This window comes from Mycteria americana, chromosome 6 (assembly GCF_035582795.1).
Source record: "Mycteria americana isolate JAX WOST 10 ecotype Jacksonville Zoo and Gardens chromosome 6, USCA_MyAme_1.0, whole genome shotgun sequence".
In the NCBI taxonomy this organism is placed as follows: Eukaryota; Metazoa; Chordata; class Aves; order Ciconiiformes; family Ciconiidae; genus Mycteria; species Mycteria americana.
In genome coordinates this window covers 70,835,005-70,852,636 of record NC_134370.1, presented here as the reverse complement: position 1 = coordinate 70,852,636, position 17,632 = coordinate 70,835,005, and the positions used below count along the sequence as shown (strand labels likewise).

The 17,632-nt window shown below is 69.3% G+C and overlaps 4 protein-coding genes across 6 annotated transcripts in view; 1 reads left to right on the top strand and 3 right to left on the bottom strand.

Moving 5' to 3' along the window:
* Window positions 1–17,632, bottom strand: part of GDPGP1 (GDP-D-glucose phosphorylase 1) — a 121,730-nt gene that overhangs the window by 22,558 nt on the left and 81,540 nt on the right. The window lies entirely within an intron of this gene.
* Window positions 1–17,632, bottom strand: part of SEMA4B (semaphorin 4B) — a 61,212-nt gene that overhangs the window by 16,234 nt on the left and 27,346 nt on the right. The gene's annotated exons all lie outside the window — the stretch shown is intronic.
* On the top strand, window positions 1,014–5,622 carry IDH2 (isocitrate dehydrogenase (NADP(+)) 2). The gene is made up of 11 exons (XM_075506518.1): window positions 1,014–1,167; window positions 2,333–2,424; window positions 2,790–2,955; window positions 3,399–3,559; window positions 3,649–3,792; window positions 3,918–4,054; window positions 4,213–4,364; window positions 4,477–4,589; window positions 4,681–4,778; window positions 4,939–5,031; window positions 5,282–5,622. The coding sequence occupies exons 1-11, from the start codon at window positions 1,077–1,079 to the stop codon at window positions 5,367–5,369; spliced, it is 1,335 nt and encodes a 444-aa protein (XP_075362633.1). The 5' UTR covers window positions 1,014–1,076; the 3' UTR covers window positions 5,370–5,622.
* ZNF710 (zinc finger protein 710) overlaps window positions 6,528–17,632 on the bottom strand; it is a 34,715-nt gene continuing 23,610 nt past the window's right edge. Inside the window, exons 1-6 of one of the 3 annotated variants that reach the window (XM_075506517.1) lie at window positions 14,268–14,388; window positions 13,579–13,648; window positions 11,143–12,598; window positions 9,821–10,012; window positions 9,137–9,311; window positions 6,529–7,980 (exon numbers count right to left, since the gene is read on the bottom strand). In XM_075506517.1, the coding sequence (XP_075362632.1) occupies window positions 7,808–7,980; window positions 9,137–9,311; window positions 9,821–10,012; window positions 11,143–12,570 (1,968 nt within the window). In that variant the 5' untranslated portion in view covers window positions 12,571–12,598; window positions 13,579–13,648; window positions 14,268–14,388 and the 3' untranslated portion in view covers window positions 6,529–7,807. Of the gene's footprint in view, window positions 7,981–9,136; window positions 9,312–9,820; window positions 10,013–11,142; window positions 12,599–13,578; window positions 13,649–14,267; window positions 14,389–17,632 lie in introns of those variants that run through there. The other 2 variants (XM_075506515.1, XM_075506516.1) reach the window with 2 other exon arrangements.

Sequence of the window (17,632 nt, the reverse complement as noted above, 5' to 3'; positions counted from 1 at the left end):
GACACCGGCCGTGGGGCTGCAGGGCTGCGTGCGGGACGGGGTGCCACGGGGAGAGCAGTGGGACTGGGGACCCCCGAGACCCCAGCACTGCCCCGGCGCGGTGGGTGCTAGCCCCCCCACGGCTGGCAGCCCCGCAGGCTTCTGCTCTGGTTAATGTTAAAGCCAGGCAGACGTCAGTGCGCCCGGCCCTGCCTCCCCCCCAGCCCCTCTGCCTGGGGCCGGCAGCTCCAGCAGGACTGTTATTCCTCCCGGAGCGGGATCTGCCCGTCCCCTGTGGCTAAAAAAAGCCATCGGCTTGGCCCGTGCGGAGGGACAGCAAACCTCCCCGGGGCCGAGCAGCCTCCTGGCCACCCCAGCACCCCTCCTGGCTCCCGCACACGTTCGCGGGGTGTCCCTGGGGTGCATCGCCCCTCTCGTCCCCACGCCGGGGTCAGGCGAGGCGAAGGTCCCTCGGGGAAATGGCGGCAGCTGCCCGTCCCGCTGGGCCAAGCTGTCCTGAGTCACGCGCCGGCAACGTGCAGGATCGCTCGCTTCTATGTAGGGAAAGCCTGCGCTGGCTCCAGGTCCCGCTGTCCCCAACCCAGACGTGGGGTCCTTTACTAGGAACGGGGGACCACCGCAAACCCTCCCGCTCTTCGCGCCCCACGCCGACCAAAGCCGCGGGGGTGGGTGGCATGCAGAGGGGGCACGGAGGACACACGCCACCTCGCCCACCCGCCCTTGCCCAAGGACCCCGGTGAAAGCTGATCCCGGGCTCGCCGGTCACCTTGGGCTTTGGCACCGGGACCCAGCAAGTGGCATCACCCCCACGGTGCGTGTGGGGGGGGCACCCTCCTGCCTCGCACCGCCCCGGGAGGGCATCATCCCCCGTGGGTGTTTTGCAGATGGGGTGCGCTGCGTGATGGGGGGGACGAAGCGATGGCCCGGGCCCCCCCGTGGGGCCCCGCGCGGGACGCTTTGGGGCCCGCGCGGGGCCCCACGGGGGGGCCCGGGCACGCACCGCCCCGGGGCGGAGCGAACCGCGGCCCCGCTCCGCCGCCGCCGCCTCCGTCGTGTCCGCCCCGTCGCGCCCCGCCATGGCCGCCCGCTACCTCCGCGCCGCCCCGGCGCTGAGCCGCCTGACCCTCTGCCCCCTCCCCGCCGCCTCCGTGGGGCAGCGCCGACACTGTGAGTGGGGGGGAAACGCACCGGGGGGGGAGTGGGGGGGGAGGGGAAGCCCCCCTCGTGACCTTGGGGACGGAGAGGGCGGCTGCTCCCGCCCCGAGTGGGCTTTGCACCAGTCCCCCCCCCCGGAGGGGTTTGCACGCTGGGCCGGCTCGGATTTTGGGTTTTTTAGAGGGGGGGTGTGTGCGTGTGTGTTTTGCAACTGGATCCGTACCCCCGCTTACAGCCGGTTTTGCTACCGGTCGCGGACCCACGCGGGGTTTTGCACCCGGATCCGGTCGCGGAGGGGTTTGCTTCCCGGTTCTGGTTCCACGTGGGGTTTCGCAGCCCGACCCGCAGCCGGGCTCGGCACCCAGAGGGGGTCGTTCCTGGTCCCGGTCCCACGCGGGGTTTTGCACCCCGGCTTGTACCCGGTTTGACCCTGGAGGGGTTTGTTCCTGGTTCCGGTCCCACGTGGGGTTTTGCAGCCCAGCTTGCACCCAGGTCCCACCCCGAGAGGGGTTCGCACCCGCTCCCGGCCCCACGCGGGGCTTTGTAGCACAACCCGCAGCCAGGCTTGGCACCGGAGGGGTTTGTTCCCGGTCCCACGTGGGGTTCTGCAGCCCAGCTTGCACCCACGTCCCACCCCGAGAGGGGTTCGCACCCGGTCCCGGTCCCGGTCCCCCGCGGAGTTTTGCAGCCCGAGAGCACCCAGGCCTGGTCCCAGAAGGGTTCGCCTCTGGTCCCGGTCCCGGTCCTGGTCCCACATGGGCTTTTGTGGCCCGACCGGCAGCCAGGCTTGGCACCCGGCGGGGTTTACTCCCGGTCCGGGTCCCGTGCAGGGATTTGCACCCGGTCCCGCCCCGAGAGCGGCGTGCACCCGGTCCCAGTCCCGCTCCCACGTGGGGTTTTGCACCCTGACCTGCGCCCAAGCCCAGCCCCAAGCAGGGCTGGTGCCACGAACCGGCCCAGACCCCAGTGGGGTTTGTGCCCCAGCCTGCACCCGAGCGGGGTTTGCACCCTGACCCGCGCCCGGCCCCGCGCAGGGGTGGGTGGCACCCGAACCCTGCCGGACGGGGCCTCGCGGTCCCCGCGGGACGACTCCTGGCCCCACGCCGCGGTGCAGAGCTGCGGGGCCGGTGCCAGCGGGACCGGGCGTGCGCCCCTAACACCCCCCGCCGCTCCCCAGATGCCGACAAGCGGATCAAGGTGGCCAACCCGGTGGTGGAGATGGACGGAGACGAGATGACGCGGATCATCTGGGCCTTCATCAAGGAGAAGGTAAGGGGGTCCTGCCTGGGGCGCAGGCGGGTGTCGCGCAAGCGGAGCTGGCGGGTGCTGTACGGGGGAACCGGTGGCTGCTGTCCAGGGCACAGGCGGTCCCTGCGCGCTGCCCTCCCGGCCGGCCGCAGGAAGCAGGTGGTGAGATCAGCGCAGCTTCCGGCGGGACCTGGAAGCGAGGAGGTCCCGGGGAGGGGGGACCATCCCGGGCAGAGGGGGGACAGTCCCGGGCAGAGCGGGGACAGTCCCGGGCAGGCAGCCGGGGCTGGGGTGGGGGCCGGGGCTGGCCGTGCCGCGGTGCACAGTGCTGCTCCCCGGGCACCTCGCACCGTCCCCCGGCTCTGACGCTCTCTCGGGACCCCCAGCTCATCCTGCCCAACGTGGACGTCCAGCTGAAGTATTTTGACCTGGGCCTGCCGCACCGGGACAAGACGGACGACCAGGTCACCATCGACTCAGCACTGGCCACCCAGAAGTACAGCGTGGCCGTGAAGTGTGCCACCATCACGCCGGACGAAGCCAGGGTGGAAGGTGGGCAGGGGGCGAGGGGCCGGGCTCCCGCCGCAGTGGGGGCGGTGCTGGCAGCCCCGCGGGGTGCTGAGCCCCCCCGTGTGTGCCCGGACCCTCTGGGTCAGCCAGCGCCTCCCCCCCGCCGGCTCAAGTTTCTGGTGGGTCGGGGGCTGCGCCGCTGCCTGGGCTGGGGGCCCTGGTCTTAGTGCTGGGGGGGCTCGGGGGTGCTGCGGGGACCCCGAGGGCACGGGGCTGGGGACAGAGCGGCCTCTGCCCGGTGCCAGTCACCAGCCCGCACCGGCTGTCCCTCTCCTTGGCTGGCCCGACAGCGGGGCTCTGGCAGCAGCCCACGGCACGGAGGAGCAGGGGGGGGACTGGCAGGGGCCGGGCGCTGGGCTGGGGTGACCGCCGGGGCTGTGCCCGGTGGGGGGGTCCCTCCGGGGCCTCACCTCTGCGCACCCCAGAGTTCAAGCTGAAGAAGATGTGGAAGAGCCCCAACGGCACCATCCGAAACATCCTGGGGGGGACGGTCTTCCGGGAGCCCATCATCTGCAAGAACATCCCCCGGCTGGTGCCTGGCTGGACCAAGCCCATCACCATCGGCAGGCATGCCCACGGCGACCAGGTGAGCCCCGTCCAGCAGCTGCCCGCGGTGCGGGGGCGTCCGGCAGGTCCCGCCGGACCCTGCCCGATGCTCTGCCCTGCCCCTTGCAGTACAAAGCCACCGACTTCGTGGTGGGCAAGTCTGGGACGTTCAAGATGGTCTTCACGCCGAAGGACGGCAGCGGGGCGAAGGAGTGGGAGGTGTTCAACTTCCCCGGCGGCGGCGTGGGCATGGGCATGTACAACACGGACGAGGTAATGGGGCGGGCGGGGGGCAGCAGGAGGGGTCCCCGCGGGGCGGCGTGCCCTGCCGTCCATGGTGGACCTGGCCAGGCTGGCGGGACGGGGGTCCCACGGGGGTCTGCGCGCTTCCCTTGCAGTCCATCTCGGGCTTCGCTCACAGCTGCTTCCAGTACGCCATCCAGAAGAAGTGGCCTCTCTACATGAGCACCAAGAACACCATCCTCAAGGCCTACGACGGGCGCTTCAAAGACATCTTCCAGGAGATCTTCGATAAGTACGGACTTGGAGGAGCTCGGGCTGCTGGGGGGGAGAGCTGCCCTGGGGGGGGCTGGCTGCCCCTCCTGGGGCGGGGGGCGTTGCCCAGGGGTGGCAGTGGGACCCGGCCTGCGGCGGGCACGCCAGGCACGGCTGATGCCCGCCCTGGGCTCCCAGGCATTACAAGACAGAGTTCGACAAGCTGAAGATCTGGTACGAGCACCGGCTTATCGATGACATGGTCGCCCAGGTGCTGAAGTCCTCCGGCGGCTTCGTCTGGGCGTGCAAGAACTACGACGGGGACGTCCAGTCAGACATCCTGGCCCAAGGTGGGGGTGGGGGGGGGGGTGGGGGGGGCAGTTTGGGGTGTCGTGGGGCGGTGTGGGGTGGGCTGCGCGCGGTCGCCCTCCCGGGGCCGCCCTGACCCCCGTCCCACCGCAGGCTTTGGCTCCCTGGGGCTGATGACCTCTGTCTTGGTGTGTCCGGACGGGAAGACCATTGAGGCTGAGGCGGCCCACGGCACCGTCACCCGCCACTACCGGGAGCACCAGAAGGTGGGTGCGCTCTGCCCGCGGCGAGCTGCCCGCAGCAGGTTGCCCGCGGCGTGCTGCCCGCGCCGGGCGGCTGAGCGCTCTCTCCGCGCAGGGGCGACCCACCAGCACGAACCCCATCGCCAGCATCTTCGCCTGGACGCGTGGCCTGGAGCACCGGGGCAAGCTGGACAGCAACCCCGACCTGATCAAGTGAGCGGGGTGGGGTGGGGGCCCGCCAGGGTGGGGGACGCCGCCAGCAGCCACCCCCGGCGCCAACCACCCCGGTCCCAGCCGCGGTGGGGTCCGCAGCACAGGGGTGCCGGCGGCGTGCCGGCTTCACTGGAGCCGCGCGCGCCGCCGCCGTCCCCAGGTTTGCTCAGACGCTGGAGAAGGTCTGCGTCGAAACGGTGGAGAGCGGGACGATGACGAAGGACCTCGCCGGCTGCATCCACGGCCTCGCCAAGTACGTGTGGCTCACGGGGCGGAGCGGTGTGGGGCAGCCGCCTGCCACGAAGGCAGGCTGGCCGTGCGGGGTGGCCGCTGGCCTCCGGACGGTCCCTGGGGACTCAGGGCGTCTATTTACGGCCCGCAGGGTCGGGCCGTGCCCGCGGCTGGGCAGGGGCCCCGTCCCGCGCCCAGGGCTGGGGGGGGGGCGGAGGGGGCAGGGACCCCCCGGCCGCAGGACCCCCCCAGCCCCTCTCTGTACCCCCCAGCGTGAAGCTGAACGAGCACTTTGTGAACACCACCGACTTCCTGGACGCCATCAAGAACAACCTGGACAAAGCCCTGGGCAAGCAGTAAGGGGGCCGGGGGGGCCGCCCAGCCCCGGCCCTGCTGTCACCCGGATGGACGGGGACCCAGCGCCGCCTCCAGCTCAGCGACACGGCTCAGGAACAGTTGAATAATTTTTATAAGCAGTTTTCTTACGAGTGTTTTTAAAGCCTTTCTAGCAGGGGTGCGTAGGACCGGGGGGGTCCGGGGGTGCCTGTCCGCGCTGATTCATGTACCCTCCCACCCCGCGGTGCCAGCAGCCATTAAACACCTCACCGGCCCACGGTGCGTGGCGGTGGCACAGCTCTCGCGGCGTGGGCACGGGGCGGGTGCCAGCCGCAGGAGGCAGCCAGCAGCTAAAGAATACGCTTTTATTGGAATTATTGCTAAACAACTCAAACCGAGGGGATAAAAAAATAACCAAAACACAGTAGGGCTCTGCACAAGGGGTGGCTGAACGCTCTGCGTACGCGAGGGGGGACGCCCGGGAGCCACGCGGCCGCCAGCGCCTGCCGTGCCGCCGGCACGAGACCCCCGGCCTCATCCTGCGGGGCAAAGCCCGGCGCAGCGGCCGCCCCGGGGCTGCCTCCCAGCAGCAGCGAAGACCCCCTGGGCTCGGCCTCGCCAGCCCCTCCTCGCCCAGCACGGGGGGACGCGCATCGCAGCTTTTTGGTAACGGGACTGAGGTAGCGTGGGGGGGGGGGGCTGCGCTGGCTGGGAGCACGGAGGGGGCTGCGGGGAGGGGGTCTGGGCTGGCCAGCGCTGCGGCCGTCTCCATCCTACCCCAAGGCTGGAGGAAGTTTGGGGGGAGTGATGGCAAGGCTGGGGGCACCCTGCCTCGCAGGGGGCGAGGAGCCCGGAGGGCCGAGTGGTGCCACCCCCAGAGCAAGAGCAAGAGCAAGCCCGGGGCTTTTGGGGAGGGGGCGGATGGGGCCCTGCCCCGGGCAGCGTAGCGGGACCCGCGCCTGCTCGGCCGTCTGTGGGGGAGGCCAGCTCGGGGGTCCCAGACCCTGTGCTCCCCGCTGCACCCCAGGTCCTGGACCCGCTGCAGCCTCCCGGGAGGTGCTGGTGCCCGCCGGGGCCCTGCCTGGCGCCGGGCACGCCGGGGGAGCGGTGCTGCCGGTGCTGCCCCGGGCCCCTGCCCCACAGAAGGGAGGGGGGTCCCAGCCCCAGCGCTGCCCCAGCCCCTTTCTCCCCCCTCCCCAGCACCTGGGAGCAGAGGAGGCAAATCCCCAGCCCCAGGGCTGCGCTGCCCCAGCGAAAGCCTTTCCCTGAGCCCCGCAGCGGCTCGGAGGGGCGAGGAGGGGGTGCCAGCAGCACAGAGCGGCTGCGGTTCGTTAGCGGGGCCCTGCCGGCGCTCGGCCGCAGGACCCCGCTCCGGTCCTCAGCCCCCCCGAGCACCGTGGCAGCCCCCGCTGCTCCCCGCGCACAGACCACACACGTTACACAGGTTTACAAAGCACATTGGTTGAAGGAAACTGAACTCGGTGAAAAGATAAATCCAATCACGCGGCACGTCTGAAAAAAATAAATTACTTTCAAAATACCATCATTTGCTCAAGTTGAACAGGGTTTGCCTTCCTTTAAATACACCGCTCGCTACAGCTGCTCTATACCCAGAGCTGCAGCTTCCTCTGAGCTTTGCCATTAGTTTGTAAGAAAATATTCTGTTTTGTATGTGCCCTGTGGCCTCGCCAGGTTGCCACAGCTTTGCCCGTGCCAGCTCGCAGCCGGTGCCAGGGCAAGCGGGACAGCTCTCGCCTGTCCGGGAGACGGAGAAGAGCAAGAAATGCAAACCCACCTCCTCCCGCGGGCAGAGGGGCTTCTGCCCCACAGGGTGCTCGGGGGGGAGCAGGGGGCTGGCCGGGCTGCACCCCCAGCACGGTTGTGGGGGAGGACCCAGGAGGTAGAATAATTAGTAATGCTCATCATCTTCTGGGACGTGCCTTCCCCTGCCTGCAGCTTCAAGTACGCCGGACGCCGGAGTACGGGCAAGGGTGAAGACAGAGGCAAGGTCCCGGCTTGCCCCGGCGCGTGGGGCGGGCAGGCAGGAGCAGAGCGAAGGGAGGTCGGCGACGGGCAGGGGAGCTGCAGGCAGCCGGGGCGCAGCTCGGCGCTCCCTCCCCAGGGGTGGTGGGGAGGGAGGGAAGGACCCCAGCCACGGCGAGAGCTCCACCGAGGCCCTGCAAGGGTCCGGCAGCAGCTTGGAGCCGAGCCCTCGCCGCACCAGCTCGGCCTGCCCGTGGCAGGCAGCGACCGCTGCCCCGTGCCGCCTCCAGCTTCCGCTCCTGCCTTCGCCCCAGCAAAGGTTTTTGGACATCCCTGTGCTCTCCTTCACCACGCCCAGCTGGAGCCCCCCTCTCCGGGGGCGGCGGTGCGGGGCTGGCTGGGCGCTGCAGCCTGCCGGCAGCGGCTCCTCTTACCACGCAAAGTCCGCGCAGGCCCCCGGCAGCCTCCTCCCGCCTCGGCTACAACATGTTGTAGTACGCCATCTCCTTCATGGCCTGCTCAGTCAGGGCGTGCTCGTCCGGAGGGTTGCCCACCCCCCTGTAGCTGTAAGAGTTCTCCTCCTCGAAGTCGTCCATCTCCTGCTGCCCGTCCAGCTCAGCATGGTCAGCCCCGGCCAGGTCCATCATGGGATCTAGGATTCAGCACAGGGACACGCGATGACGCGCCTGCGTGAAGGTCCGGGGCCAACAGCAGCCCTCCTCCCCGGGGAGCTGGGGTTTAGAGCCCAAAGCTCCCCAGGAGCCGCAGCTCCGCTCGAGCCAGGCCACGCGTGGGGGACTCTCGGCTCAGAGGATCCCCGGCCACGCACCACCGCAGGGACGGGTTGCCGGCAGAGCGCTGCCGGAGCGAAGGCCGGCATACGCGTGCTCCCCCCGACCAGCGCCGGTGCCACACGAGAGGGCCTGCAGCACCCGTCCCAGGGCGGGGGCCGGGGGAGGCGAGCAGCGGATGGCAGCGCAGGAAAGGCATCCTCCCGGCGCCGCCCCCGCGCCCGCGCTCCCCGCCTGCGCCGCCGTGCTGGGCGCCGGCGGGGGCTCGGCCGGGGGGGGAGGTGGCCGAGGCGGGGAGGAAGAGGGGATCCTGCTGGGTGCCCCCAGCGCACGCTCGAGGTGGGCGTCGAGCCACTGGGGAAGCCGAGGGGATGAAACAGCCGGAGCTCGTCTCCGGCTCTGTCCGTACCAAACAGGGGTGCTCCCGCCGCGAGACCGCTGACGGAGCATCTGCGCCGACGCTGCGCAGAAACCCGGGGCAGGGGCATCTCCCGTTCCCCCGGGTGCCTTGGGGCAGGCGCAGAGGGGGCAGCCGGGGCAGGAACAGCGGCATTTACCCCTCCCACCCTGCAAAAACCCTTCCACCAAAATGACAGTGTCACCAGCGGGCACCGTCCTGTCCAGAGATGCCAAAGCCCCCATGGCTCCTTGAGGAGCTATTTATTTTAACTTATTTATTATGAAGTTTATTCATTGGTGTTTGTACCAAGTTTATTAAGCGTACTCAGCTCCCGCTCCGGCCCTCGTGGGCAGACAGGTGCTCGAGGACGGAGGGGAGGCCGGGGAGACAGCGTGCGTCGCCACGCAGTGCCGGCAGGATGAGCAAGCCGAGGGCAGCCCTCAGGCGACGGGACACGAGCTCACCGAAAGGCGCTCGCCGGAGCCGCCGCGGCACGGCCCGGCTCCCGAAGCAAACAGCCGAGAGCCGGGCGCCGCCAGGAGCGGCCGCGGCAGGGCGGACCGCAGCGCCCAGCCCGCGATAGGCAGCGCCAGGGACCGGCCGCAGCCTGCACCCACCTTGGCTGTCCAGGCTGATGTCCATCACGCCGTGCTTGACCTTCATGTGCCGGCTCAGGTTGCCCTTCAGGTTGAACTTGCTGGAGCAGTAGGGACACTTGAAGGGCTTGCTCCCCGCGTGCAGGTGCATGTGGCCCAGCAGGTTGTACATGCGGTTGAAGGACTTCCCGCAGACCTGCGGGCAGCGTTCCTGGGGTCAGCGAGGGCTCTCCCGCTGCCGCCCCCGGGCAAAGGGGGACGGCAGCAGGCGCGCGCCCGCAACGGCCGGTGCTGCCGCAGGGACGGGAGCTTTTCAGAGCGGACCTCGCTCCTGGGGTCCCCCGGTGCGCCCACCAACTTCTAAGAGTAACGGGGCCGCTTCCCTCCTCCCCTCGCCTCGCCCCCTGCGGCGGGAGCCTCGGGGACGCCGTGCTGGCATTGCTGGGGACTCCGGCACATCTGGCGCTGGTCAGAGAGGTACCAATTGTCCTTCTCCGTCAGCGGTGCCCGTGCCCTGCCCGCAGCAGCTGCTCCCCACTGCGCAGCTCTGAGCAGACGCGTCAGGACGAGCTGTTTGCCCGAGCGAACAGAGGGAGGCATCACAAAACTGCTTTCCTGCGCCTAAGGACTTAGCCCAGCCTGGCCGGGTTTCCCCCGAGCGCAGCGCTCGGGGCCCGTGCTAACCCCCCGGACCCCCGACCGTACCTTGCATTTGAATGGCTTCACCGGTGAGTGCACAATCATGTGGGTCTTGAGCGTCTGCTTCTGCACAAACGTCTTGAAGCAGATGTGGCACTGGTAGGGACGGACGCTGGTGTGGATCAGCATGTGCCGCTTCATGTTGGCCTGCAGGGTGAACTCCCGCCCGCACACCTCGCACTTGAACTCCTTCACGCCCTGCGAGGGGTTCGGAGAGCCGTGGGCAGGGGGCACAGCCGAGCCCCGGGCAGGGCTCTGCCTGCGGGGGACCGGGGACCCTGCAGGGCTCGGGGACCCCGAGCAGAGCCCGCAGGAGCGGGGGGCACACAGGCGGTGCTGAGCGCGGTGCGGAGCAGGGACCCGCGCTCCCCAAGGGGCACGGGACAGGCTCCTCGTGCTAAGCTGAACTTCAGGGGCCGTCAGCGGGCTGGACCGCAGGAACCGGGGGGGAGATTTACCCTCATCAGCTCATCCGCACCTTCCCCAGAGCACCTCCTGCTGCCCTCTCCCTGCCCCTTCCGCAAGCACAGAGCGGGCGCTACCGAGAGCCTGGGCCATCCCCGGGCTGCCCCGGGGGTAATTCCCTCTGCCTCGTCCTGCAGCGGGCAGGATCCTGCCTCCCGCCTCGCCCCCGGGTACCACCGTCTCCCCCGCGCTGGAGATGCACCTGCAGCACTTGGAAAACCCAGCGCTAGGTCAGCGCCGCCGGAGCGAGAGCAGCTCCGCAAAGCGGCGCCCACGGGAAGGGGATGGCTGGGGGGCGCGGCCGCCGTACGGCGGCCGACCGGGCACGGGTATGTCCGAGGGCCCTGCCCGAGCCCGGCAGCGTGCGGGAGGCGGGCTGTGGGGAGCGTGGCTGGACGGGCTCTGTAAGCCCAGCAGCGAGACCCAGCTCTGCTCTCTGGCTCAGGCCAACCGCTCCCCTTCGAAAGGGCCCCCGGAAAAGGGCAAACCCCTTGCTCGCAGCCCGCTGGGAGCGGCCGCGGCGGCGGGCGGCCAGGGTCCCCCAAGTCACTGTGCCGCAGCACCGCCGTAGGTCTGAACCCCCCTCCCTGAGGATGGAAACCCCCGGGAAGAAAGGAGGCTGGGCAGGCCAGGGCCCCTGCCCTTAACGACGCCCTTCCACTGCTAATCGGCGACTCCTCGTGAACGCCGACCACGGGTGCCTCTGCCCCCCTGCACCACCCATCTCCATCTCCCGGGGCTGGACAGGACTCCGGGGCACCGGGACACCCCTCTCCCCCAGCACCCGCATCCGGAGCTGGCACGCCTCCTCCGGGCACGGCAAGGTCAGCACCCTCGGGTGCCCGACGCGCCCCAGCCCCTACCTTGTGCGTGAGGGAGTGCTGCTTGAGGTGGTGGATCTGGCTGAACTCCATCCCGCACTCGGTGCAGACGAAGGGCCGGACGTTCTGGTGCTTCAGCATGTGGTTCTGCAGCTGGCTGCGGTAGTGGAAGGACTTGCTGCACTCCAGGCACTGGTACAGCGTGGGGCCCTGGTGCGTGGAGAGGTGCCGCTTCAGCTGGGTCAGCGTGGAGAAGTCCAGCCCGCACTCCACGCAGACGTGGCAGCGGCCGCTCTCGTGCTTCACCTCGTGCGCCTTCAGCTCGCTGGGGTAGGCGAAGCCCCGGCCGCAGAAGCGGCAGCTGTAGGGCTTGATGTCGGTGTGCAGCAGCATGTGCCGCTTCAGGTGGCTGGTCTGGGTGAAGGCCTTGCTGCACACCTCGCACTTGTGGGGCCGCGTGCCCTGGTGGGTCAGCAGGTGGGTCTGTAGGTGGCTGGGCTGCTTGAAGAGCTTGTTGCAGTGCGGGCAGGAGTGGGGCTTGATGCCGTTGTGGCCCAGGATGTGGGTCACCAGGTTGTACTTGGACGTGTAGGACTTCTCGCACATGCGGCACTGCCAGCGCTTCTGGCGGTCCCCCGCCTCCACCAGGTAGGAGTCGTCGATCTGCACGTTGATGTCCAGCCGGTCCAGCTGCGCCTTCTTGTTGCGCTCGCTGGTGGCACCCGCCGCCTCCGCCTCCAGCTCCCCCGGCTCCTGCCAGGCGAAGCCCTGCTCGCTCTTCACCTGCTCGGGGGACGCCGGCGCGGGGGCCTCCGCCTCGCCAGGGGACGGGGCGCCCGCCTCAAAGGCGCACTCGGTCTGCAGGGCCCCCGTGGTGCCGCCTTCCACCGCGCCGGCCGGGTCGGCATCCCCGAGGCGGCGCTCGGTGCCCTCCAGCTCCTGGTGCGCGTGCCGGCGCCGGTGCCGCAGGCGCCGGGGCTTCCTGCCGAAGGTGCCGAGGTCGATCATCTTCATGGCGCTGCTCTGCACCGTCTGCTCCTGGCCGGGGTCCTGGCCGGGGGGCGGGCAGCCGCGCTGCCACTCGCCCTCCTCGTCCCCAGGGACGGACACTTCGTACAGCACCTCGTCCTCCGCCTTCTCGCACTTGACCTTGGGCACCAGCCTCACCGGAGGCCGCTTCCTCCTCCGGGCGTGCTTCTCCAGGGAGGACTCTGCCTCCAAGGCGTCCTCCTCCTGCCCATCCCCTGGCGCCTGCCCCTCACCCTCCAGCCGGCACTCGCCCTCCGGCTCCCCAGGCTCCGCGGCGGCGGTGTCCGGCAGCTCCCCTCCCAGCCCCGGGAAGAAGCCAGCGGGGCTGATGGTGGCCCCGAGAAGCTCATTCTCGGACACCAAGCCCAGAACCGCAGCCTGCGCCAGGGACAGCACCACCACCGCGTCCGTCTGGGTCCCGCACTCGGTGAAGCGATCCATCTCTCGCGGCCTGCCTACGCTGTCATGGCTGGGAAGGGAGAGAGACGGCCGTTAGCCCTCCTGGTGCCCCCGCCACCACGCAGCTGCCGGGGACGCTGCTCCGCGAGGGGCTCATTCCGGCTGCCACCCCTTTCCTGATCACCATCCCCAGCAAACCCCAGACCGACACGGGTGATGCCAGCACGGGTCCCCGGCACCACGCGCCCCAGGACACGAGGGTGGTGTGGCCCTGGGGGTCTCGGCTGCAGGTGGGGACCAGGGAGCCAGGCTGCGGAGGGGAAGCTCGGCTCTGTGCCTGCTGTCGGCCCTTCTGGCCGGGCTATCAAACCCCGAGGCTGAGGTCTGGCTCCTCGCGTGCCCCAGAGCTCCCCGGCAGCAGTTCCTGGGGACAGGCGCCCGTGCAACTCATTTGGGGACCAGCCAAGCAAGCCGAACGTGCCGCTCTGCTCCGTGCTCCTTGCAGGAGCAAGAAGCGGCAGTGAAGGGCACGGGGAGCCCGAGGAACCAAAGCCCAAACCCTCCTCCCCGGGAACATCTAGACAGTGGTCAAACTGCCAGGCTCACGAGCCCAAGCGAAGTGCACGGCAGAGGCTCCGCTTGGCTCCGTGCCGGTGCCTTCGGCACGCTCATCCGCGGGAGTCCGAGCATCGCTGCGGCGCGGGAGGCGGCTCTGGGTCCGGGCACGCTGGCCCCGAGCAGGCTGCGCTGGTGCCCCGCGAGCCCCCTCGCTGCTCCAGCCCCCCCGCCCCACGACAGCCAGGCTCCAGCGGCACCGCTCCCGCCTGGTCCACCCCTCTCGTCTCGCGGCCCCCTCTCATCGCCACGGCGAGCGCCTCCTCTCCCCCGTGCTTTTGCTTCTAGTAATACCTTCCAGCAGCACCGTTTGGTCCCAGCAATAAGCACGCCAGGTCCCAGCAATAATTTCTTCAGGTTTTACAAGTGGTTTGTTTCCATTTTCCCCTGCCTCCCCCCTCCCCGCAGCACTACCGACCCGCACGGCCTGCTTACAGAGTCACAAAGTCACTTGTAAGAAGAGGGCTAGAGTTCGTTTCCTAGAGAGGTGGTCGATGCCCCGTGCCTGGCAGTATTTAAGATTTGGACGATGCCCTTAATAACACGCTTTAACTTGTCAGCCCTGAGGCGGTCAGGCAACTGGCCTAGACGATGACTGTAGGTCCCTTCCAATGAAAGAGTCTGTTTATTCTATATTCTATTCTAGCTAAAATCCCCGTAAAGCTGTGGTTCTCCAGGGCCCTGGTGCAAACACAGACGAGCAGCAGCCAACGCCCCCCCGGGCTGCGAAGGTTTGAGCCCTCTCCCTCCCCCACCGCCCCCCTCCAAGGTGCCCCCGAGCATTCGTGCCCACGTCGGCGCTGGGGCATCGGGCACCGCGTGCCCAAGTTGTGCAGGGAAGAGGCACAGGACGTGGACGGGGTCAGAGCGGGACTGTCCCAACACCGATGCCACCCTGGGCACGCAGCGAACGGACCACCACTGGTTTATCACCGCTCAGACCCTCGGGACCCAGAGACGCATCCCCGCCGCCCCGGGAGGGGACCCTGCAGGACCCCTGCCTTGACCTCGTGCTATGTAACTATTCCATCCGTTTTCAGAAAGAAAGTCAGGTAACTGCTCACGGATGACACACACGGTGACGCTCACTTGCGTGGGGAGGAGCGTATCACCCCGGGACTCACCGGCGGGACGGCTCGCCTGGGCTTGCTGGCACCACAAGATCCCCTGAGCAAGTCATCCCGATAGAAACGGAGATGACAAGGAGAGGGACGAGGGCGCAGACGCGGCTGCAGGGTTCAAGGCAGCAGCCTGGACCCGCGAGCGATGCGGAGCCTCCAGCGCCCGGGTGGGTGACCTGCAGGAGCGTGCCAGCGCCCGCCGGAGAGGCGGCACAAGAGGAGCCGCTCCAGCGCTGCCGTTCACTGCATCCGACACCGGTGATGGCTGGGGGAACGGCGACGGTGGAGCTCACACAGGAGCAGTGCACGGTGCCGGCCAGTTTGGGCAATACGGACACAAAAGGTCAGGTAGACACCAACCAGCCTTGACTAGAAGGACAAAGGACCTTTGGTGGAGAACCAAGAAGCGGTAAGCAAGCACAGGGGAGCGCACCGGCAGATCACAGCGATGCCACGGTGCCACCACTGGGTACGCGTGGGACCACAGCAAACTCGCAGGGCTGCAGTTTTGGCAACACAAGTCAAACGACAAACGAGCAGAAAACGCCAGGTTCACACCATGCCTACAGGCAGCCAGCCTCACTCGGCAGCTGCCGGGCCACCGGTGCCAGGTCTGCGGCAGCACCAGGCGTGGAGCACCCCGGGGACAGCAGCTCCGCTCCTGAGCCTGGGACAAACCAGGAGCTCCCCGTGCTCTGGTGATCTCCGGGGACCCACCAGCCGGGAGAGCAGAGCACGGGGTGCGTTCCCACCAAAATGGTGTGACCGGCGTGGGAATAGCCGCGGGGAGGGACGAGGCCCTTCTGAAGAGCCGGTGCTCCTCACCAGGCGGACAGAGCCCGCACCCGCCCCACCAGCCCCAGCCCTTTCTGGGGAGCTCAGGGGCAGCTGGCCAGCAATCCGAGGAATTGCTCCCATCCACAACCCGGGAATCTGGGGGAGCAAAGCACGGAGGAGCGGCTGCACCGAGGAGAGCAGGGCGGACGCCACCGCGCCTCGGGGATGCGGTTTCGCCATCCAGCCCCAGATCCCTCTGGTTGGCGGCCGCAGGTTCCTTGGCGATTCAGGCTGGGAAACAGGGAGGGGAGGCCATCACACAAAGCAAAACAGAGCGAAATGAGAAGCCGGAGAGATGAAAAGGCGCAGGCAGGTCTGCCGGCGGAGCAGCCTGCCGGTAGGCTGGGGAAAGACGCTTGGGCTGCCAAAACACTCCCTTCAGCTGAAGGGTAGTTTACACGTTCTGTTTTGTGAGGATTAAAACAACGCTTTGAGAAGGCGCACACGCTCGGCTCGCTCGTGCCCAGGGGCCCGACAGCCCCCGGCCCCATACCCACCCCAGAGAGGACGGGGCAGGGTCCCGGAGGGACGCAGAGCCCGGAGCAGCGATGCCCGACTCCCCCGGGCCGAGCCAGCCCGGGACCCACATCGACGGGGTGCGGCGCAGGGCCCCCAGCAGCCTCCCCCCAGCAGCCCCGGGGCGGCCAGCGAGGACGGGCGGGGAGGCGCTTGGAGAGCTGCCACCAGAGGAAAGCGAGGAGGCTGCCGCTTCCTCCTGCGGTGAAGAATGTTCTCCTAAATATAATTATTTCTGCAGCTACAACAAAGAGAAATCCTATGGGGGAGGTAAAACAGGAATAAACTCTAAACCAGATTATGTTGCAGTCCCAGGAGCACCTGCACGGCGTGAGAGGCGATCCTGGGCTAAATAACCACTCTCCTCTCCGAGCGGAGAAATCCCGCTTTATCAGGTTATCGTCCTCACCGGGGCACCCACGGCCTCCACGCCGCGGCCCGCCAGCCAGGCCAGTTACGGGCTGCAGGGACGAGGAGCGCTGGCCGGAGCACATCGGCCTCTCCGCTGCAGGCAAAGCCGTGGGCAGCTGCCTGCCCTTGCTGGTTCCTGCACGGCCCCGGCGAGCGCGGCCCGTGCGGCAGCTCTGCGCTCACCGAAACACCGGGCCACAGCGCACGTGTCCCTCTGGGCAGAGGAAGTGATGGATGGGGAAGGGGAAAAGAAAGGGGAAGAGCCAGAGAAGGGCGACAGACACCGGCCGACCGCCCGGGGTTGGCTGCCCAGGGGCTCGGCACCCGGGGTGCCGGGTCCTTCCTTCGCGTCCCTCCCGGGCGCGCAGCAGGGGCTGCTCAGCCCCCGCAGGGCTGGATCCGGCCACAGGATCGGGCCCGCTCGCCCCGGGCTCCGGTGCCCGCGGGGACACTGCGGCCCCCGGCTCCGACCGCCTCTGCCCTGGCACGGCAGCCGGGCCCTTTGCCCGGGCCCCCGGCCCCCTCCGGCCCCGGCCCCCGACCCGCTCCGGCCCCGGCCCCCGGCCGAGCGGGAGGAAGGGCCCAGCCGAGCACCGCTGCGGCCGGGAGGGAGGCGGCGCTGCGCGGAGCCAGCGGCCCGGGAGCGGGGCGGGGGCGGCTGCGGGCCCTCGCACCTCCAGCCCCCGGCACGGAGCCGGGAGAAACCCTGCGGCCCCGGGCAGAGGGGAGCTGGAGAGGAGGAGGAGGAGGAGGAGGAAGAGGCTGGGGGAGGGGGAGGAGGTGGAGAGGAGGAGGATGAGGAAGAGGCTGGGGGAGGGGGATGGGGAGGAGAGGAGGAGGATGAGGAAGAGGATGGGGGAGGGGGAGGAGGATGGGGAGGAGAGGGGGGAGGGGAAGTGCGGAGGCAGCGAAACAAAGCGAGGAGCGGGGGAGGGCGGCGGCGGGAGGAGGAGGAGGAGGAGGAGGGGTGGGAGGAAGGATGGGGAGGAAGAAGAGGAAGAGGAGGGAGCAGCCGGGCAGGCGGCTGCCGGCACGCACAGACCGGCCCCGGGGCCGCTCCTCGCCGCCCGGGACCCCCGGGCTGAGCGACCCCGCGGCCCATCCCCACCGCCCGGGGGGGGTTCTCCTCCTCCTCCTCCTCCTCCCGGGAGGTGCCCCCGTGCCCCCCCGCCGGGCTCGGCTCGCTGCTCCCCGGGGAGAGCAGCCCGACGCAGCGCAGCCCCGCACGCCCCCCGCCAGCTCGCAAGGACCGAGCCGTTCCCGCGCCCTCCCGCCGCTCAGCGCCCACCCCGCCCGGGCAGAGCCGCGGCTCCGGGGCCGAGCAGCAGCTTCCCGGCAGGAGCCTGCCAGCAGCACCGCTGCCGTCGGGGATCGGCTGCTGTCATTCGTGCTGGAATTGAGGGAGCCGAGATCCAAACCCGCTCCCCGGGGCCTCAGCCCAGGCAGGGAAGCTGGGGTCCCTCGGCTCTGCCCTGGCGAGAGGAGCTGGAGGAGGCTGGGAAGCAGGGAAGGCCGCCCGATTTGCTCTTGGATTTTGTTTCCCTCCTTGCTTTGGGGTGCAGTTTCTATTTCCACTGGATGTCTCTTCCCGTCCAGTTAAGATC